This window comes from Rana temporaria, chromosome 1 (assembly GCF_905171775.1).
Source record: "Rana temporaria chromosome 1, aRanTem1.1, whole genome shotgun sequence".
NCBI classification, from domain to species: Eukaryota; Metazoa; Chordata; class Amphibia; order Anura; family Ranidae; genus Rana; species Rana temporaria.
This window is the reverse complement of record NC_053489.1, coordinates 286067538-286088803: the sequence shown is the minus strand read 5'-3', so window position 1 is coordinate 286088803 and position 21266 is coordinate 286067538. Positions and strand designations below refer to the sequence as shown.

General features: G+C 39.9%; 1 protein-coding gene across 2 annotated transcripts in view; it reads right to left on the bottom strand.

The window, feature by feature from the left end:
- TRPM3 (transient receptor potential cation channel subfamily M member 3) overlaps positions 1-21266 on the bottom strand; it is a 247270-nt gene that overhangs the window by 178341 nt on the left and 47663 nt on the right. For both annotated transcript variants that reach the window (XM_040356686.1, XM_040356694.1), the window contains exon 6: positions 19427-19598. In XM_040356686.1, coding sequence (XP_040212620.1) covers positions 19427-19598 — 172 coding nt within the window. The remainder of the gene's footprint in view (positions 1-19426; positions 19599-21266) is intronic.

Genomic DNA, 21266 nt, shown 5'->3' with positions numbered 1-21266 from the left:
ATGCAATTTGAGAGATCAAATCGCATGACAAATAGCAGCCTATTGGAGGCAATTGCCGATTTGCAAAAGTAGTTCCTGCACTACTTTTGCCGATTTCAGGTGCGATTTCAATAGACATCTGTGCATGAAGCCACACAGATATCTATCAAGTAGCACCTGAAATTGTTCTGACCTTGCTACTTTGAAATTGCGCTACTTCAAGTGAAGTAGCACAATTTCAAAGTAGCATCAATGTGAACCAGGGTTTATACTGCTAAATAAATTAATGTGCATGCTGCGATCCTGGCCCAAAGAGATTTAATAATATGAATTGTCCTTTTATGTTCGATTCATGCATCCAGTTTTTTTGCAAGAAAACCTCCACCTGGATGTTTGAAGAAAGCATAGGTGCACTTTAGTTTACTTTTTTTTTTTTTAGATATGTTTATTGAGTTTTTTGGAAGACATAGATACAAAAAAAAACCCAAGATAAAAAAAACGACTACACAGTACATAGCACAAAGAAAAACAAATATATATATATATATATATATATATATATATATATATATATATATATATATATATATATATTTATTAAAAATATAGGATGCAAACAGTCTTGTGGCATGGGATGGAATTGACAGGTCACCATAAATGCCCAAGAGGCAGTTTTTTGGGTTCATTATATTAGACAGACCCAGCATGGAGGAAATAAAAATAAGTTATGGCCACCGAAAAATCATGAACCACAAGGCAGGTCCAGAAACAATGCAGAAAATCAGCTGCCTGGCCACAACCTCGGAAACACACTGATGGAGATAAACCCATTTGTAATCTAGTAGGTGTAAGATGGGAATGATGGAATATCTTAAGTTTAATAATGCAGTCTTTGGATGAGATAGCAGAAGCATTTTAAGTATCACTAAGCTCAGTCCAGTCTGATTCTGTGACGGGTATGAGGCGCAGAGCCCATTCTCAGACTCAATGCAGTAGTGGCCCATAACGATGAGGTGATCATCTAGCCAAGCCATGGTGTCTTTTGGATTAGTGTAGAAGTGAGCTTTGCCATTGTGAATGATTTGCAACTTAGCAGGGAAGAGTATAGCATACTGCAGACCCTAAGTGCACAGGTAATCTTTTACAGCCGCAAAAGAAGTGCGCTGGCGTTGGACTTCAGGGGAGAAGTCAGGGTAGATGGAGATAGTATTGCCATTGTAGCAGAGTGGGGCATCTTTCCTGGCAAGGCAAAATATAGTGCCCTAGTCTTGGAAGTTAAGGATCCAAGCAATTAGGGAGTGTGGAGGAGCTCCCAAGTGGGGAGGATGTGGGTGAGTATGGTGTGCACATTCGATAAAAAGAGAGGATGAAAATGCCTCAACCCCCAAGGTATCCCTCAGCCAGGAGCAAAGGAACGCTTCTAGGCAGAACCCCTCCAAACATTCATGGGAAACCCACAAAACAAAGATTGTTCCTGCAGAAACAGTTTTCCAGGTCATCTAATTTAACCTTAAGGAGGGCCGCCATTAAATCTGTAGTCGTATGCAGATAAAGGGTGCAGAGTGTCCTCTATAGAGCTAATACGTTTCTCAGCCACTCCCGTTCTTTCACGCAGGTTTTGCACATCTTGCTTTAATAAAGATAAGTCAATATGGATGGTTTTGATCTGTGTATTGAGGGCAGCTTTACAGTTCTGTTTAGCAAACATAATTTGTGCCAGAAAGGGCTCTACCTGGTGTAAGTTAGAATCATTGCCAGGCTCTGGACTGGAAGGGGAATCCTGGGGGGGGAGAGGGGGAGGGATTCCCCGTAAAATAGAAGAAAAGATTCGGAGCCATGGGTCAAGCCACTTCAGTTCACTTTAGTTAAAGTGTAGGGTAAAAGTATAAGAGTAAAGCAAAATACATATATATAGTACAGACCAAAAGTTTGGACACACCTTCTCATTCAAATAGTTTTCTTTATTTTCATGACTATGAAAATTGTAGATTCACACTGAAGGCATCAAAACTATGAATTAACACATGTGGAATTATACATAGCAAAAAAGTGTGAAACAACTGAAAATATATTTCATATTCTAGGTTCTTCAAAGTAGCCACCTTTTGCAGCAGACACATCTCTAGAACTGTTAAGAGGAGACTGTGTGAATCAGGCCTTCATGGTAGAATATCTGCTAGGAAACCACTGCTAAAGAAAGGCAACAAGCAGAAGAGACTTGTTTGGGCTAAAGAACACAAGGAATGGACATTAGACCAGTGGAAATCTGTGCTTTGGTCTGATGAATCCAAACTTGAGATCTTTGGTTCCAACCCCCGTGTCTTTGTGCGACGCAGAAAAGGTGATGGGTTGGACATAGAGTTCCCACCGTGAAGCATGGAGGAGGAGGTGTGATGGTGTGAGGGGGTGCTTTGCTGGTGACACTGTTGGGGATTTATTCAAAATTGAAGGCATACTGAACCAGAATGGATTTTTCAACAGGTCATTGACCCCAAACACACCTCCAGGCTGTGTAAGGGCTATTTGACCAAGAAGGAGAGTGATGGGGTGTTGCTCATCGAGAGAATGCCAAGAGTGTGCCAAGCAGTAATCAAAGCAAAAGGTGGCTACTTTGAAGAACCTAGAATATGAAATATATTTTCAGTTGTTTCACACTTTTTTGTTATGTATAATTCCACATGTGTTAATTCATAGTTTTGATGCCTTCAGTGTGAATCTACAATTTTCATAGTCATGAAAATAAAGAAAACTCTTTGAATGAGAAGGTGTGTCCAAACTTTTGGTCTGTACTGTATATTCCGTACATCTCTCCAATGTATACATGTTTCTTAGTGGTATGTATCTTTAGAATGTTCTAAGTACACCTGAATACATGTTGAACTTGACAAAAAAACTGTAAACTTGTAAATTCCCATGCTCTCCACCTCTGCTGTATTGATATACCAAGTAATGTTACCATTTCTACCCACATCACCTCTGTATGCAACAGAACACCTCATCCACGTAATGGAAAAAAGGAACACATGAGGTGTTCTGTAACCAAAGGTGATACTGTCACTTCTCCATAGAGATATATTATGGAGGGTGAGCCTTGTCACCCTACAAAGTGTTATTGGCTGATCACTAGGTAAAATTAAAGTGACATTAACTTTTCTTTTTGCTGATGTGTTCTGACTTAGAGTTAAAAGGTGGCTACATTTATTCTACATGGTTTCCCTATATGTAGGAGCATTGCCACCCACTCTTGCTCACTCCCAAGATAAACTAGGGACTATGAATTATGGTCTATAGGGATTCTATAGGCACTGTATGTCTAAGCTCCTGGTGGAATCAAATGTGTAACGGAACAGGTGGATTTTCTCTGTATCAGATGATACCAATAAATTTACTTTGGACTCTTTGAAGTTGAACAGCTCCATTCTTGTTTCTCTGCCTTTAATGAGAATGGATTGAGGACCACATTTTGGAGCCAGCAGCTGTTGGTCTGGTGAGTGATGAGGGGAGCCTTGTGATGGGGTAGTTGGGATTTTAAGTGCACATAGAGCAGTGCATGTGACTGCAACTAATGTGCACTGCTTGTTTCAAACAAATTGAAGTGAGGGAGAAAAGGAGAGGCTCTTGTGCTCATAAGGATGTTACATAGAGGGAGAAAAACACAGTAATAAATTATGTCATAAAAAATAGATTACAGGGCCATTAGGTAGTGAAAACGTATGGAATATTTGAGGACATATGGATATAATTTAGTGTCACTTTAAGGAGCCTGAAAAACAAAAACGAATGCAGAAAAGACAGCTAAGAAATGGTTACCTGAGATATATAATATTGTTGTTCTTATGTTTAGATATACCTTAATGAAAACCAAGAGAGTGTAATACATATCCACACTGCTATGGGACAGGATTAGCGATCTTTTAGGGGTATGCTATACTAAACAACATTAAAATACACAATGAATGATTTTAATTTCAGACATTGTGAATTAATTACTAGTTTAACATTATCTTTATTCTGGGAAGCAAAGATTTTGTATTTTTTCAAATAATATCATTCTTGAGTCATACTTGTGATTTACAAAAGTATGAAGGAAGGCAATTAGAAGTGAAATAAAGGGACCTAAAGTATCTTCAAACATCCATTCATGTTCAGGGACAGTCAAAGCGGAGTTCCACCCAAAAGTGGAACTTCCGCTCATATTATTCCTCCCCCCTCCAGTGCCACAATTGGCACCTTTCGGGGGGAGGGGGGACAGGATACCTGTCTTTGACAGGTATCCTTTACCACTTCTGGGAGTCCCTGCCATGGAGCTGTGATGTCACCGCGGGGCTCCCTCCTCCTCCCCCGGCCGCCGGGCTAATAGGAGAGAGGAGCTGGGCCTCGCGCATGCGCAGTAGGGTTCCCGGCATGAAGCCGAAAGGCTACACTGCTGGGTTCCCATACCCGCAATGGTACCCAGGATGGAAACATCAGCTGTGGGTGCTGATATCGCTGGACTCCAGGACAGGTAAGTGTCCTATAATTAAAAGCCAGCAGCTGCAGTATGTGTAGCTGCTGGCTTTTAAATTGTTTTGCATGGCTGAAACACTGCTTTAAAATATAGAATAAAGGACCACTACTCCCCTCTCCATATTTTAGTAAATAAAGTGCATAATATCAACTCTGGCAAATGACATTGTGCATCAGTATCTGAAATGACACGCATATAATTGTAATATTTAATAATGACTTCAACGGTCTTGAAAAACATATCCATAGTAGATACATACCGTATACAAACACAAATCATTTACATAAACTGTTCAGAGAATTTCCTTTAAAATACATTAAATGGTTGCATATATTACACCCAAATAGCTTAAAAATTTTGATTTTAGCTTTGATTATTATTGCTGGCATCCTTCATATGCCAAAACTGCTGTAGGGTTAACTATCCTAGCTAAAATTGTGTCATGAACTTCCTAGTTTTTAGTGCTAGAGGGACAGCCCTTCATCCTCAAGAAGTTTACTATGAATCCATGCTTAAAACCATTCTGGGACCCTTAACAATATCCTGCGGCTAAAAAATGATAGACGCTTTCCCAAATCTCCTAGCACTAAAATGGCTAGATTCCATAAAATAAGCAGAAAATGTTGCAGCAATAAATACAGTGCCAGAAGCATTTCTTAGACCCATGGTTAATATTTATGACTGTTTCCAGGTTTAAAACATAAATAATACACAGAATAGAATAAAAAATAAGTTTTCAGATAAGTAAAACAGGAAAGTCATAAATACAACTTTATGGGGCCAATTTATAAAGCAACAGTATGGCCCAACCACAGTCAAACCTCTGCTTAAAAAATACTTCAGCACATTTATAAAACTTTTTGTCTCCTTGAACTGGTATTCTGAACAGACTTTAGCAGCTCAAATGACAATATGACATGCAGAGAATCATCTGAAGAACACCGCGATTCCTTAGCATGCATGTTATGAATAAAATGTAAAATGTGGATACAGTGTGGTGTAATCACTGCAATGATACCCACTCTCTGTTATAAATCGCCCCAATGTTTAAAGTTATGTATCAGTTAAAACAAGAACTTTAATCCAGATAGTAGGATCTGGAAATACGTTTAGATATTTTGGTATTGCTGAATAATGTATGTGTGCCAATATGTTTGGTATCAGGTCTTAGTGTATAAAGTTTTCTAAGCCAAATTGTTTTAAGTGAATCTACAACAGTACCTTGAAGCTGACAACATCCATTACCTTACAAACAGCAATAACAGAAGGAAGGAGTGCACACCACAGTCTGAAAATACTGCTATTATTGTGAGGCAGTGTTAGCATTGCTTGCCTACAACAGAAAACACTGTTACTGGATCTTGAGTGAGTGAAAAACTTATATAGCGCAGCAAATGCGAACTGAATCGCCTCTGGGCGCTGTATTCATTCCTGGGAAAGACCCTTTGACCTTAGAAGAGATGGGTTTTAATCTTTCTACTGAAGGCCAAGTGGTCCAACTCCAATCGGATGGTGGTTGGCAGAGCGTTCCACAGCCGAGGTCCCTGGACTGCAAATCTTCGATCTCCCTTGGACTTGTATCTGGCTTTGGGTATCTGGAGTAGGTTTTGATTGGTGGATCGCAGAATGCGATTGGGGTTGTGGGCCTTTATTTTTCCGCATAGATATTGGGGGGCGTTTCCTTGAATACACTTATATATTAGACAGTGCATTGAAAGTGATTCTGTCTTTTACTGGCAACCAATGAAGGGATCTCAGTGAAGGTGAGATTGATTCCCATGTTTTTTTGCCAGTTACTAATCGAGCGGCCGTATTTTGAACGACTTGCAGACGAGTGATTTGGTATTTGGGGAGTCCGAGATAGAGGGCATTTGCATAGTCAAGTCTGGAATTAATGATTGTTCCCACCATGACTGCAATGTCTTCTTTCGGAATAAAGGGGGTGAGTCTGCGTAGTAGGCGCAGCAGATGGTGCGATCCGCTGACGACTGACCCTATTTGTGCATCCATTGTCATGTTGGTGTCAAAAATGACTCTGAGACTTTTGACTTTGGTGCTAGGGGTGATAGTTTTACCCAGAATGGGCGGTGGTGTCCATGTTTTCGCGGGGTGATTTTTTCGGTTGGCGTGAAACAGGAGAAGTTCTGTTTTCGAACCGTTACGTTTAAGATAACTGTTTGTCATCCATGTATCTATCAAAGTAAGGCATTTCTCTAGTCCAAGAGAATGATACTTTTTGTTGCAGATGCGGAAATACATGCGATTGCCTCTCGGGGGATCAGGAAGGAATTTTTTCCCCTGCTGTAGCAAATTGTATCATGCTCTGCTGGGGTTTGTTGCCTTCCTCTGAATCAACTGTGGGTGTATAGGATTTTACTGTGTTTTTTATTTTGTTTGTTTATTTTTTGGGGTTGAACTGGATGGACTTCTGTCTTTTTTCAACCTGACTAACTATGTAACTATGTAACAGTTGTATGTCATCTGCATAGGAGTGGTAAAGTAACTTCTGGTTGCTGATGATTTCGAAGAGAGGGCGGAGATAGATATTGAACAGTAAGGGCGACAAAGGGGATCCCTGAGGGACCGTGCATGATACCGTGCGTTTTTCAGAAGTGAAAGACCCCAGTTTCACCATTTGTGATCAGTTTTCCAAGAAGGAGGAGAACCAGGGTAAATCACCTTCCGCGACTCTGGCTACTTCAGCTAGCCGAGTCAGTAGTAGTCCATGGTCTACACCAAAAGCCGCGCTTAGGTCCAACAGTATCAGGAGACAAGATTCTCCTTTGTCTGTGGCCTCTAGAGCGTCATCCCATATTTTGAGCAGCGCTGTTTCTGTTCCGTGACCCGGACGGAAACCTGATTGAAACGGATCGAGTAATTTATGGGTGTCTAAATGATGTTGCAGCTGTTGTACAACTTCTTTCTCCATTACCTTGGAGAAGACATTTAGGCCTGTTATGGGTCGACGGTTGTTTGGATCTTTGGGGTCGAGGGTGTTTTTTTTTTAAATTGGTTTTATTGTACCTTGTTTCAGCAAGGTGGGCACCATGCCCTCCTTGAATGATTGGTTTATGAGCTGCGTGATAGCTGGTGCCAATATATCAACACATTCTTTCAGCAGTTTCTTTCAGCATCTTCAGGTAAGAAACTTGATTAAAAATCTATATTAAAAAATATTTACTAGATGAGACATGATACCCAACGTATTGAAAATTGGTTCTATATATAAATTCTAATATGGAACAGTGAGAAAAAATTATTTTGCAGTACCTTTTGGTGGTGACCACCTTGGGCTTCCATCATCAGATTAAAATGCTATTGCCCAAAATAATTTTGTCTCTAATAAAAGCAGAGTAGAGAAAAAATCTCTCTGCAATATAAACCTTACTCTGACATATGTCTACAAGCCTCTGCAAACAGGAATTTTATATTCCCAAACTATTTACGAAAATGTAAGAATCTTTCAACTATTTTTCCCTCTAATTTTATATATATGTATATTTCTATATATATATATATATATATATATATATATATATATTATTGCTGTCAGTTAAACGCGCTATTAACGGCGTTAACGCAAACCCATGTTAACGCCGTCAATTTTTTTATCGCGCGATTAACGAGGCGGCGTTCGGGGGTTATACCGGGATGATGCCTGCAGCCGCAGGCATCATCCCGGTACCGTTGTTTAGAGCGGGCGATCGGCTATCCAAACATAACAACCGATGCAGCTAAAAGCCGCTCGGTTGTTATACCGGAGGAGCGGGAGGGGACATCCCCCCCCCGGGAGGGGACATCCCCCCCCTCCCGCCGCCTTTCGCCGCTCTGACCGGGCCTACCGTCCCACCGGGAGACCCGATCCTAGATCCGCCGCCTTCTGTGTCCAGGTTGGAGACTGACACTAAGCCTTAAGCGGCTTTGATTCAGTCTCCGCATTGAAACCACGGAAGCGGCGTCATGACGTCACTTCCGGGTTTCTCGGCTGCCAATGGCGCCGGATTTAAAAAAGTACACAGTATTCAGAATCGCTGTTTTCGGCGATCTGAATACTTTGAAGTGCAAAGGAGGGCTCGGAGGTCTTTTAGACCCCCGATCCCTCCATAAAGAGTACCTGTCACCACCTATTGCTGTCACAAGGGATGTTTACATTCCTTGTGACAGCAATAAAAGTGATCAAAATGTAAAAAAAAAAAAAACACAATTTAATATTATAAAAAATAAATAAATAAATAAGAAAACAAAAAAAAAATGTTTTAAAGGGTGAACCTCCTTAATCGCGCGATTAATCGTGAGTTAACTATGACATTAATGCGATTAATCGCGATTAAAAATTGTAATCGCTTGACAGCACTAATATATATATATATATATATATATATATATATATGTATATACTGATGGTAAATTAGAAAATTAACTAATAGCTTGAACACATGCATAATACACAAAGGGGCAGATCCACAAAAGGATTACGCCGGCGTATCTATTGATACGCCGGGGTAATTTGAAAATTCCTGCGTCGTATCTTTGTTTTGTATCTACAAAACAAGATACAACGGCATCTCGGAGGGATCCGGCAGGCATACGTCTTAGTACGCCGTCGGATCTTATGGTGCAATATTTCAGCGGCCGCTAGGTGGCGTTACCGTCGAATTCCGCGTTGAGTATGCAAATTAGCTATTTATGGCGATCCACCAACGTACGTCCGGCCAGCGCATTTTTTTACGTCGTTTTCGTTCGGCTTTTTCCGGCGTATAGTTAAAGCTGCTGTTCTGAGGCGTACTTAATGTTAAGTATGGCTGTCGTTCCCGCAAAGAAATTTGAAATTTTTACGTTGTTTGCGTAAGTCATTTGCGAATAGGGATTTGAGTAGAATGACGTCACCGTCGGAAGCATTGGCTTTTTCCGGGTTAATTTCGAGCATGCGCACTGGGATACCCCCACGGATGGCTCATGCGCAGTTAAAAAAAAATGCCGTTTACGTCGGGTCACGCCCCCATTACATCCATTTGAATTCCGCGCCCTTACGCCACCAAAGATACACTACGCCGCCGTAACTTACGGCGCAAATTCGTTGAGGATTCGTTGAGGATTCGAAAAAAAAAATAAGTTGCAGCGGCGTAGTGTATCTTAGATATGCTGCGCCCGGCGGATTCTTACGCGCAGGTACGTGGATCTGCCCCAAAATATGTAGATTTTTTTTTAGCTTGATTGCAGTTTATCTGTGCAGTACCATATCAGCACTACCACAACAATTATTCTATTTTTATAAGCTAACTCTTGTTGTTCAACCAATAATCTGAAACATATTTAAACACATAAAAATCCCTTACTATTATATAGGCTAACCTTTAAAAAGACGTCATATATCTAAAATTCAAATAAACATTAATCCTTAAGTGAAATGTTTAAAAGCCCCCCCACTCCCCCCCCCCCCGTTATTGGTAATATAGATACTGGATACTAATTTAGATACTGGATTATCACTGTCAATTGTAATTAGAACCAAAGTAAAATTGAGCTTTTGAACTCATACCGAGCAACACATAATCAGAAGCTTTTAACTAGAACTAAACTTGTTACATCTCTTTATCCAGGCAGAACAGTATTTATTTAGAGATAAATATCAGTGATTTTATGACCTTGACTTTGATTTGTTATTGTGACATCAATTTGCATTAGCTTAAATGGATGTTTTTATGTCAAAAAATTGTTGTATTAGTACTCTCCATGTATTTCCCTTGATGTAAGGCAGCAGAGTTTTTTAGTTCAGCATCAGCAGATCCAGATAAAGTATTATTTCACTTTCTTTCTTGGCTCACGCCTTGGATAAACAATGTCTAATGTGAAATGTATGAAACTGTTTACTACAGTAGGTTCATATTGTTATCCTTTTTTCTTTTACAACATACATTGATGAGTTAGCGACCACAAAGTGTGGCCATTTTACTTCTTGGGTGTTGGAGCTTGAGAAAAATTACTTAATAGTAGTATACACATGCTAAATTCATTTTAAAATAAGGACAAAAAGAATAAGTAACAAATACTGTAATTAGTTATTTTTAAATGGAGGTATTACATTTCTCAATATAATGCTAATAATGTTGGCTAATAATTTTGGCTGAAATTAATTTACTACCACCAGCAATAATTATGAAAGGTATATACCACCACATACTGTGTAGTGTGTGGCAGTGCTTTGCATGCTGTACCAAGTTGGTAATTAAGATTCAAGCTCTAATGCACATGATCTGCAAACACTGATGTCAGGTAGAGATTGCTCTCCATATTGTACTCCTGTGCATGTAGTTCCAGTATCACCTCCATTCCAATCTGAACCAGATACATATATCCAAATATCCAGTACAGCCTGTAGTAGGCCACTACAGGCATTTTTTGGAGGAGTACACCCACACACTTTCTACAACTGCCCTCTAACCATCTAAACCTACATTTGTGGCCATTGGTGTAAATAGAGGAATGATCCTGGTCCTGGGAAAATTAGACTTTTCATAATCTCAGTTTACTAGGTTTACGAGCACATGACAACGTTTTGTTTTAATTTGAATGTACTTTACTTTCTATGTCTCCTCTATATCTTTATTTTTTACTTGTAATATATTTACAGTATTTCTTGTGAAAAATAAATATATTTACAGTAGTTCTTTCACTTAGAAAACCCTATCCCCAGCCTTCAGAGTTTAACCTATGTCAAAGCCCTGTCTGCTATGCTGCTATGCCTGAGTCAAAGGTGGTGGAGGATCTTCCTGCTGGAGTCATGCATGGTGGCAGCTTGGATAAGGGGAATCAATGCTTATCCCATTCATTCAAAATAAAAAAAATGATGGAGTTCTGCTTTAAAATAACTATCAACATCAATAACATTTGAAATATGCAAAAGCAATGCTAAGGAAGTAGCCTTTAGTGCTTGTGATCCTTGTAGTTATCTGTTATTGGCTTCAGGTACCTTTTCAATAGGCAAATACCAACTTGGAGGATGAAACATTACCCTCCTTCTGCCCTCTTGCATTGCTATTGGCTACTAAGCCTGCCCATCAATATGAAAAGTCAATAGTCAATCAGAGAGGCAGGGTAAACAAACCAGCCAGAACACCTTTGGTTTTGGAGGTTTCAGATGCTCTGGAAGACATAGAGAGGTACATGGAAGCTTTGCATTCCCATTTCAGATTTACCAACCTGAGGCCCCGTACACACGTCCGAGAAACTCGACGAGCAAAACACATAATTTTGCTCGTCGAGTTTCTTGTGAAGCCGCCGAGGATCTCGGCGAGCCAAGTTTTCCCATTGACTAATGAGGAAATAGAGAACATGTTCTCTATTTGGCTCGACGAGTTCCTCGTCGGTTTCCTCGGCCAAAAGTGTACACACGACCGATCGAGTTTCTGGCTGAATTCTGCCGAGAAACTCGGTCGTGTGTATGGGGCCTGATTGTATAAACGTAGAAGGTTAAACTGGATGAACTCAAAACAAATTGAAATTATTAAGCACTCAAAGACTAGTTATCTACAGTTGAATGTTCCTGAAATATATTTTTATTCCCATAATGACTAAAAAACGTTAAAACTTTAAAAATTACAGTAAATTAAAGAAAAGATTTTAGCTGGTGCTTGGGTATTATAGACTCTTTTTTTGTTCTGAGGTAGCAGTTATACATTTTATTATACAGTTTAAAAGGAACTGAAACGCTCATCATTAATGAGATAATCATTCCTTGTAGCCTGTCTGGCATTGCAATGAGAATTAATTGTTGAATTCTGGATTTGACATAGCGTGAAATACTTGTATGAAAAGAAATAGCTAATTTGATAAATACGCTTTCTTATCTGGTATCCACCAGTCTCTGCTGAAGGAGACACAGCCTTGTATTTCAAATTCATACATTTGCGCTTTGGAGCATTTTTCTTGATAGTACAGCTGTTTAATTGCTTTATACATTCCTGTCCTCTTGACCTAAACTCAAGTTGTAGAACATATCTATACCTCAGTATCCATATACAACATATACACAGCTGTAGCAAACAAATTATTCATAACATACAACATGATAAAAAGCGTGTTATTACTGATTTTCATAGTAACAAATAAAAGAAAAGAAAAAAGGCATATACAGAGGCATTATCAGTAAAAACTCTTTTTTTTAGCACCACAATGCGCTGAATAGAACAGAAATAAGCGTTTTCCATCTCCTGTATTCCCCAAATCACAAATATATATATTTTTTGGAATAATAACATATACTAATATGACGCTTTCAATTAAAGTGATCCATTATGTAAAAAAAAAAAAAGAAATCAGGATAAATACGTGGAAACAGTTTATCTGTATGCAAGTGTTGTGTTGAAAGATTTCAACAGCATGTGTGGCTAAATATTCGTTTGGATAACTGGTCATGGTAAATTTTGGGAAGTAGGGGGCAAACTTGCTAAAATCCAGATTTGTTTTTGTGTTTGGACTGCAGCCATAATTGCTAGGAACAGACAGGTCAAATGTTTTATGTACATTTCACCATGACATCATTAAACTGTCCCCTAGTTCATAGACCTAATTTGCATGAACAATGCTATATTAGAGCTAATATGCACAGTTTGTTTATGTCACAACTACTTGTTTCCACATACAAGTCAGTGGAAAATCAAAAGCATCTCAAAGGAGTCCCAAGCAGCTAGGAAGGAGGTCAGAATGAAATAAATTGCATGTTCAGGCACATTTCAAATGCAAGCTGAATGCACCTGAAAGCATGCTGTATTTGTGTGGCCCCGTACACACGACCAGTTTTCTTCGGCAGAATTCAGCTTCCGACCGAGTTTCTGGCTGAATTCTGCCGAGGAAACTGGTCGTGTGTACACTTTCGGCCGAGGAAGCCGACGAGGACCTCGGCGAGGAAATAGAGAACATGTTCTCTATTTCCTCGTTGTTCTATGGGAGCTCTCGTCCCGCCGAGGTCCTCGGCGGCTTCAGGGCTGAACTGGCCGAGGAACTCGATGTGTTTGGCACGTCGAGTTCCTCGGCCGTGTGTACGAGGCCTATGTCAATAAAAGCCCTTAGTATCATTATAGCAATGATATAATGGAGTTGATTTACTAAAAGCAAATCTACTGTGCATTACAAGTGCACTGCAAATGCACTTGGAAGTGCGTTGCTAGTACACGTGAAAGTGCAGTCGCTGTAGATCTGAGGAGAAGATCTGAAATGAGGGGAAGCTCTTCTGATTTCTATCATCCAATCATGTGCAGGCAAATATGCTGTTTTTTATTGTCCTTGCATGTCCCCCTCAGATCTACAGTGACTGCACTTCCATATGCACTTGCAATGCACTTCCAAGTGCCTTTAGTAAATGACGCCCAATGCATCGCTGCTAATCATTACCATGTTTGACAGGAGCTGTGAACCTAATCTAAAACATAGGAGACACCTACACTATAAATATTCAATAATGCATTAATTTAACAAGTTACAGAACAATCTGGGGAATCCATAAAGGGGGTCATAGAATTCCATTGAGGCCCAGCATTGAAAGTGTCAGAGACATGTACATTAATCTGTCAGTGGCTGCACTGAAGTCATAGGCCCGGATTCACAAAGCACTTGCGCCTACGTATCTTGAGATACGCCGCGTAAGTGCAAATATGCGCCGTCGTATCTGTGCGCCGGGCCCACAAAACTAAGATACGCCTAAAAACAGGCTTCATTCCACCGACGTAACTTGCCTACGCCAGCGTAGAGTGGGCGCATATCTACGCTGGATGCATGTGGCGCTCCCATTGATTTTCTATTCAAATATGCAAATGATGAAGATACGCCGATTCACGATCGTACGTGCGCCCGACGCAGGCTACGTGATGTGCGTGTAAGTTGTACGTCCGGCGTAAAGTTAAGCCCCATAAAGCAGGTGTAACCCAGCAGCAGACATACAAAGGTCTGCCCCAGGGAACACAAGCCTGCGTATTTTACGTAGTTTACGTTGGACGTGAATATGGCTGGGCGTAGGTTACGTTCACGCAGTAGGCAGTGATCTGGCGTATCTTAGGCAGTTGTTCCGACGTGGTTCTGAGCATGCACAGAACGATGCGTCAACGTCCCGGCGCATGCGCAGTTGATGATACGTATCTGTCTGGCGCTCAGCCCATCATTTGCATGGGGTCACGCCTCATTAGCATGGCTCACGCCCACTTCCACTTACGCCGACTTACGCCTTGGAAACCCAGCGCAGTTTTGGGAGCATTGGCTTTGTGAATTCAATGCTTCTCTCTCTGCGCTGCGTCTGCGTAGCATACAGGAGATAAGAAAAATTAGACTGGGGTGGGAGAAGCCTGATGCGGAACTGAGAGACCAGTTTCCCATCAGGTCTGTCTTGCTGTTGATTTAAAGCACATGGCATAAGGCAGATCCATAGCCACTATTCAGTCCAAAAGCAGCTTTTGATCCCGCCAACTGTTGTGTGCTGTCAATCAACAGCCAGTCAGACCTGATGGGGCTCTAACCTCTTAGTTCCCCGTGAGGCTCTGCCCACCCAGTGGCAAGTCACCCCCCCAAATTTGTATTAGTGTGTTTATTAACTTTACATCTTTTTTTGTGTGAATAAGTAGGGGTATTATTAACCCCTTACTCATTTATGTGGGGAGAGGGCAGATATTTGGGTGTCCTGTTATTTTAAAGGGGGCTTTCTGGCTCTGATAAGTCCCCTGCCCAAAGACCCCCACAAACACTGGGCCATGGTTGTGTTGAACAGGGTTTTTTTGAGGGCATGTGGCCTGGTATAATTCATGTGGGGTTGCATGCTTATTTTCCCCTGCATGCTCAGATAAGGGTCTACTATGGATATTGGGGCAGCATGCTTTTCTCTTTTTTTTTTCCATGAGGTACCCCCATGACACATCCATACCTAATCCTTCTAAGGCTTCAAACAGATGTCAATTGAAATCGCGCCTGAAATCTGCAAAAGTAGTACATGAACTACTTTTGTAAATGGGTGCGGCACCGCAAAATCGGTGTTGCACCGATTGGAACAGCGCCATTGCCACCAATAGGCTGCAACTTGTCATGCGATTTGATCTCTCAAATCACATGACAAATCGCTTTGATCAGGGCTCAAGTCCTGCGGGAACGCGTGGGAACGGAGTTCCTGCACTTTTTTTACAGCAGGAACGCAGTTCCCTTTGCAGGACTAGAGCAGCCGAGCCAATCCTTCACTAAGCGGCGATGCCCAGCTTGACTCACTGTCAGGGGCAGGCGAACCTTAGTAATCCTTTATGTTACTAGCTGCTTCCTGTATATGGATTCATCGGGTAGTGTGCGGGTATTCCATCACTTCCTCGATGCCGCAATGTCTCCTGGGAGCTTTTGTCATTGTTCCCAGGAGACATTGTGGAGGTCTGCTGCGAGTTATCGCGGGATTTAGAAAGAACTTGCCTAAAAAAAAAAAAACATACGCTTTGGTAATTATGCATATTAGCGTATCATTTTTTATTTTTTTTTGGTGGGGGAGTGGATCTTGGGTGGGAGTTCCCACACTTTTTTCCCCAGGACTTGACCCCTGGCTTTGATGTGAACCTAGTCTAAATGCCAGTTTTAATGTAGTTGGTTGTATACATTACACAGATCACTTTACAGGCATACAAGAGGCATCCCCCAAGCATGTTATAGGAATTCTGCAGTTCTAACGTTGCCCTTTAAGCATTTAAAAAAAAAAATACTCCTCCCCACCAAAGCACATTTTTTTTAGAAAAAGTTTGCTTTGGTACATGTCCCCTAGGGCACTATCTACTTGCCATGGCCTTTGTTTGACAATCCCTTTTCTAATAGCCAAGAAAATTACATTATAGGTTTCCAACATTGGGTTTCGATTGATTTCATTAAGGTACAAATTTGACATCCAAACTTAGGTGTTTGGCTCATCACTAGTATCGATGATGCTAGTCTATGATCTACCCAGAAAAAACACAAGATCATTATTGTAAAATAGGCTCCTTTAAACAACACAAAACATTTTTCTTTGTTGTTTTTAATGCATGTTTTAATTTATTTCAGTAATACAAATTTTGCTTTCAGTTATATGACTGTGTGCTGCATTTTTATGAATTAATACAGCATGTTGAAAATCAAGTGAAGACGATAAAAAGTAATATTGTAAAACATTACAACAATATTCTGGCTATTTCCAAGTGCAATGAAAAAAATGGTAAGTAGTCTATACAAATCTTAGTCAGACCATAGTCAGACCAAGAAAAAGATCAATCTAATTAGCAAGTGTGGATCACTGCACATTTTACTGTTATACCAAATTGGAGAAATGTAAACAGTTTACATAACTGAAATCTGGAATCATTTTTAAGTCATGTTCATTAAAGGATGAACATATGAACATATTAAGAAATTTTGAATAATATCCCTCTTTTTGCTTGCATTAGGAAAGACCATGAAAAATTTACAGAACTTAGGTATTCAGTTTAGATGATCTAGACATTTTTATGGCTATGGTTATTGCAGGCATAAAATATACTGTATAGGAATACGATGTTCACAAATTCCAATATGTCAATCTACCATTTACATTCAATGTTTCATTTATACACAAGGTAGATTAGTAGAGTCAGCAAAAAATCAGAGAAGCAGAGAAAACTCATTACATCTTATTCTAATAACTTCACCCTTCTGCACGCAACGTAAAATGGACTCTTGCTACTGACCCAATCATTTAGTTAAAATGAATCCTCAAGTCTTTCTTAATCTTTATCCCCCATTTCCACTCTAAAGCAATAGAGGTATCACAATATGGATTGAAATTATTTTAAATATTTATTTTAAATATTACAATTTTACCAAATAATGCACCATTGCACTTATAATTTGTATTAAGTGTAACCAGTGAAAGTGCCTGAATTTGACATGGTATCAGACCCTTGTAATCCTCTTTACAGTAGCACTATATGCTGACAGATGGAAGGGGCAGCACTAGCTAGTGTCTGGTCTGGTGTAGTGCATGCAAATATTCTGATAAGGGGCATGATGAGGAAAAAAAGGGATAAGATAATTACTCTTCTGTTCCAGCACAGCCGGGTGGCAGGGAGGTAACATAACTATATTTATAAAAGGATCTATAAACCCAGGAACCAACATTTTATTGCAGTTTACCAATACTTAGATGCAGTGTCGGTTTTAATTTTTCAGGCTAATGACATATTTTGAGCTAGTAGAGAAAACACCTATTAGTCTTGGCAGAAATGCAGTGTCCCTGTCAAGTAAACATAAAGCACAAACAATGTTATTTCCCCTCTGTAAATGTTTAATCCCCCACTCATACATATGAGGTGAGGAAGACATGATTGAAGTCCAGCATGGGTGGCAACCATGACTCCCTCCATAGACACAGTAGAGTGAGTGAGAAGGATCACTGAGTAAAAGCAACAAAAGCCTAGGAAAGAAACTAATGCAGTCACCTCAATAAAAGACTGGTAAGCTGCAACAATAATTTTTGTTTAGGGGTTTACATATGTTTAATTGCTCAAGAAATAAATAGCCAGGTCACCATTATGGCTCTTCTGTCGAGCAATTCTTTGACAGGTAAAATGGATTCCATTTATGTATTTCAGCTGAATATTTGATATTTTCCAACATTAAAGGATAGCTGTACATTTAACCAAAAGCATACCTTAGTTACAAGGTAGTAGCAGGTGGCATTCCTAGCTATATAATGACCCTTTGTATTCTGTAGTCTATGGCCTAATGCTGTCATCAGCAATGCTTCTAAATGTGACCTGTCAGACCTTGTAGTACTGCTCCAAGCAAGAGTGCAGTATGCTTTTTTGGTGGTGCTCAGGAATTCTGGTCCCGGTGTCAAATCTCACACATTCTGAGGTGCCAGAAAAAAAAGTTTAATGCCGCGTACACACGCTCGGAATTTCCAACAACAAATGTTCGATGGGAGCTTTTGGTCGGAAATCCCGACCATGTGTAGGCCCCATCGGACATTTGTTGTCGGAATTTCCGACAACAAAAATTTGAGTGCTGATTCTCAAATTTTCCTGACAACAAAATCCATTCTCGTAAATTTCCATTGTGTGTGGACAATTCCGAAGCACAAAATTCCACGCAAGCTCTGAATCATGTATGAGACGGAAGCGCTCTGTCTGGTAAAACTAGCGCTCATAATGGAGATAGCACATTCGTCATGCTGTAACAGACTGAAAAGCACGAGGCTGAAAAGCGCGAATCGCCTCCCACCAAACTTCTACTAACACGACTGGTATTGAACTTCCCTTTTCTAGTGCCGTTGTACGTGTTGTACGTCACCGTGTTCTTAACGTTCGAAATTTAAAAAACAACATTTGTGTGACCGTGTGTATGCAAGACAAGTTTAAGCCAACATCCGTCGGAAATGTATCTACGGTTTTGTTTTTGGAATGTCCGATCATCTGTATATGGCATAAGACAATGCTCACCCAGGCTGGGCCATGAAAAGTGTATATGATAGCCTCAGCCAGCAATACTCCACTGACCTCTATAACTAAACCCCTAGTGGGTAGGGCAAAATGTTTCAGAAGGTGTGGCCACCGCTGGATGTTTCTTAATGGTTTTGGACTAGTGTGTGGACCAGTGTGTGGACTGCTAGATATTATTTTTCTGAGCCAGCATGAAGCAAACACTTACTTTTTGATAAGTAATGGCCAATCCATGTCTGCCTAATACCTGACGTTTTAAGTTAGAAGTACAGCTAATTTAACAATGAAAATTGTTCAATACATTTGCTGATAATTTTTTTTAACAACCTAGATAGTCCCAAGATTTGAAGATTTTCTTCTAGATATTTCAGTCTCTGGAAATATAGCTGGTGAAGTGCACAGTTATCTGATAGTTGAGTAAAGAAAACAGTGACATCAAACAGTGTTGCCATGCTAACAATATCAGTCAGTTGCTTACTTGTATTAATTTTCTGCAGAGATATGTGCTTTTCCAGTTGCCTCCTTAGTTTGACTTCAGCTCCATACTTGCCGGTTGTCCCATTATCAGCAAGAATGAAATGCGAGTGCATACTGTTAAGTACTGTCAGTTTGCTCATGGGGTTAGACATGGTTTGATATGGTCGCACCACCTTTAAGAATCAGTATAATTAGTAATGTTAGTAAAGGAGGAAATAAATATAACTATTCAGTATAAAATGCATAAAATCATCCTAAACAAGTTCCGCATAATGGTTTTCATGATTTTTCAGCCAGTTGTAAAACATAATGCCCTCAGTGTTTTCAGTTTATAGGTTTTCTTCTCATTTACTATCTTAAAACTGCCATGATCTCACTTCAATAACTGATAGAAGAAGCAATTTCATGACTCCTGTATCACATACTAGGTCTTAGGCAATGTACCTACATCTATTTGCTAAATCATTGCCTGGATACTAATTAGCATCACATGAGTCAGGGATATGGCTGTTTCCATCAAAACCTAGCCACCCAGGTAACTAGCTTTGTAACATAGTCCCTTAAAGATGGTGTCCAGTGTCCACCTTTTAACAACCTTTTTCAGATTACACAGAACCCTTTGTGTGGTATTGCTGAGAAGTGTATAGCATTCCTTCCGCACAAAAAACACATTATCAAACTGTTGAAGTGTTTTCAAAGGATGAAGGTCTACCTACAGTAATTATGGCTCTTATAAAGATTTATTTATTACATTGAAAAGTGAAATGCAAGTTATTCTATATGGAATCTGTTACTGCACTATGCACCTAATCTTTGATCGATGCATTGCAATTATTCAGGAACACCCGTTAACTATAATTCTATTTAGAAAAACTACAATTAACAGTTGGCCACTAACACCTATAGATTGCATAACTTGTGAGTTTTGGGAGGATTCTAAACTTTCAGAAGATGATCACAAGCATCTGGAAAAGTTGGAATTTGTTTGTGAATGTCCATGCAAGTGTGTTTGAGGATAAACAGTTATTTCCACAACCATCCCTCATGGGGACATGTTTGCTTGTCTATAGATACCTCTACATGCACTAATGTATCATGGGAGACAGGGGTTGTACCATACAGATATTGACTTCCAGACACTAAGTCATTCATACAGTGAATCTGCATGTACAATTGTCCTGGGTGATTTGGGCAATAATGAATGTTTTTTAGGATATTTTCACTTCTGAACAAATTTTTCTTCACTATGGGCAATAGTAAAATACCCTATTATGGCCACTAGATAGATGGAGGTGATGAGCATCGGAAATACATATAGCTTTGTAAGAAAAGATACATTTTAGCAAATCGATAGAATACTGGATTAGATTAGCAAATAAATGTAAGTATTGGTTACATATGTTTGCTAATTCTCTTAACACACCGCATTATTGTGGACAGATTGTTGTAAGCCCTCATAGATGTCTTTTACTAACCTACTCAGGCCCAGTCCCTGGTCTATTCTACACAACAACAAAAAACTGATCTGTAGTCCCCAAAAAAAAATGAGGTCTCGTACACACGACTGAGAAACTCAGCATAAAAGAAACAACGTTTTCCTCGACGAGTTCCTTGTCAGGCTTGTCAAGAATCTTGTCAAGCTTTCTTTGCGTACACACTGTCAAGACAAAATCTCGTCATTCTCAAACGCGGTGACCTAAAACACGTACAACGGCACTATAAAGGGGACGTTTTATTCCACTGGCGCCACCCTTGGGGCTGCTTTTACTAATCTCATGTTACTGCGTGTTAAGTAAAATTTTGGTGAGAGACGATTCGCGCTTTTCAGTCTGTTACAGCGT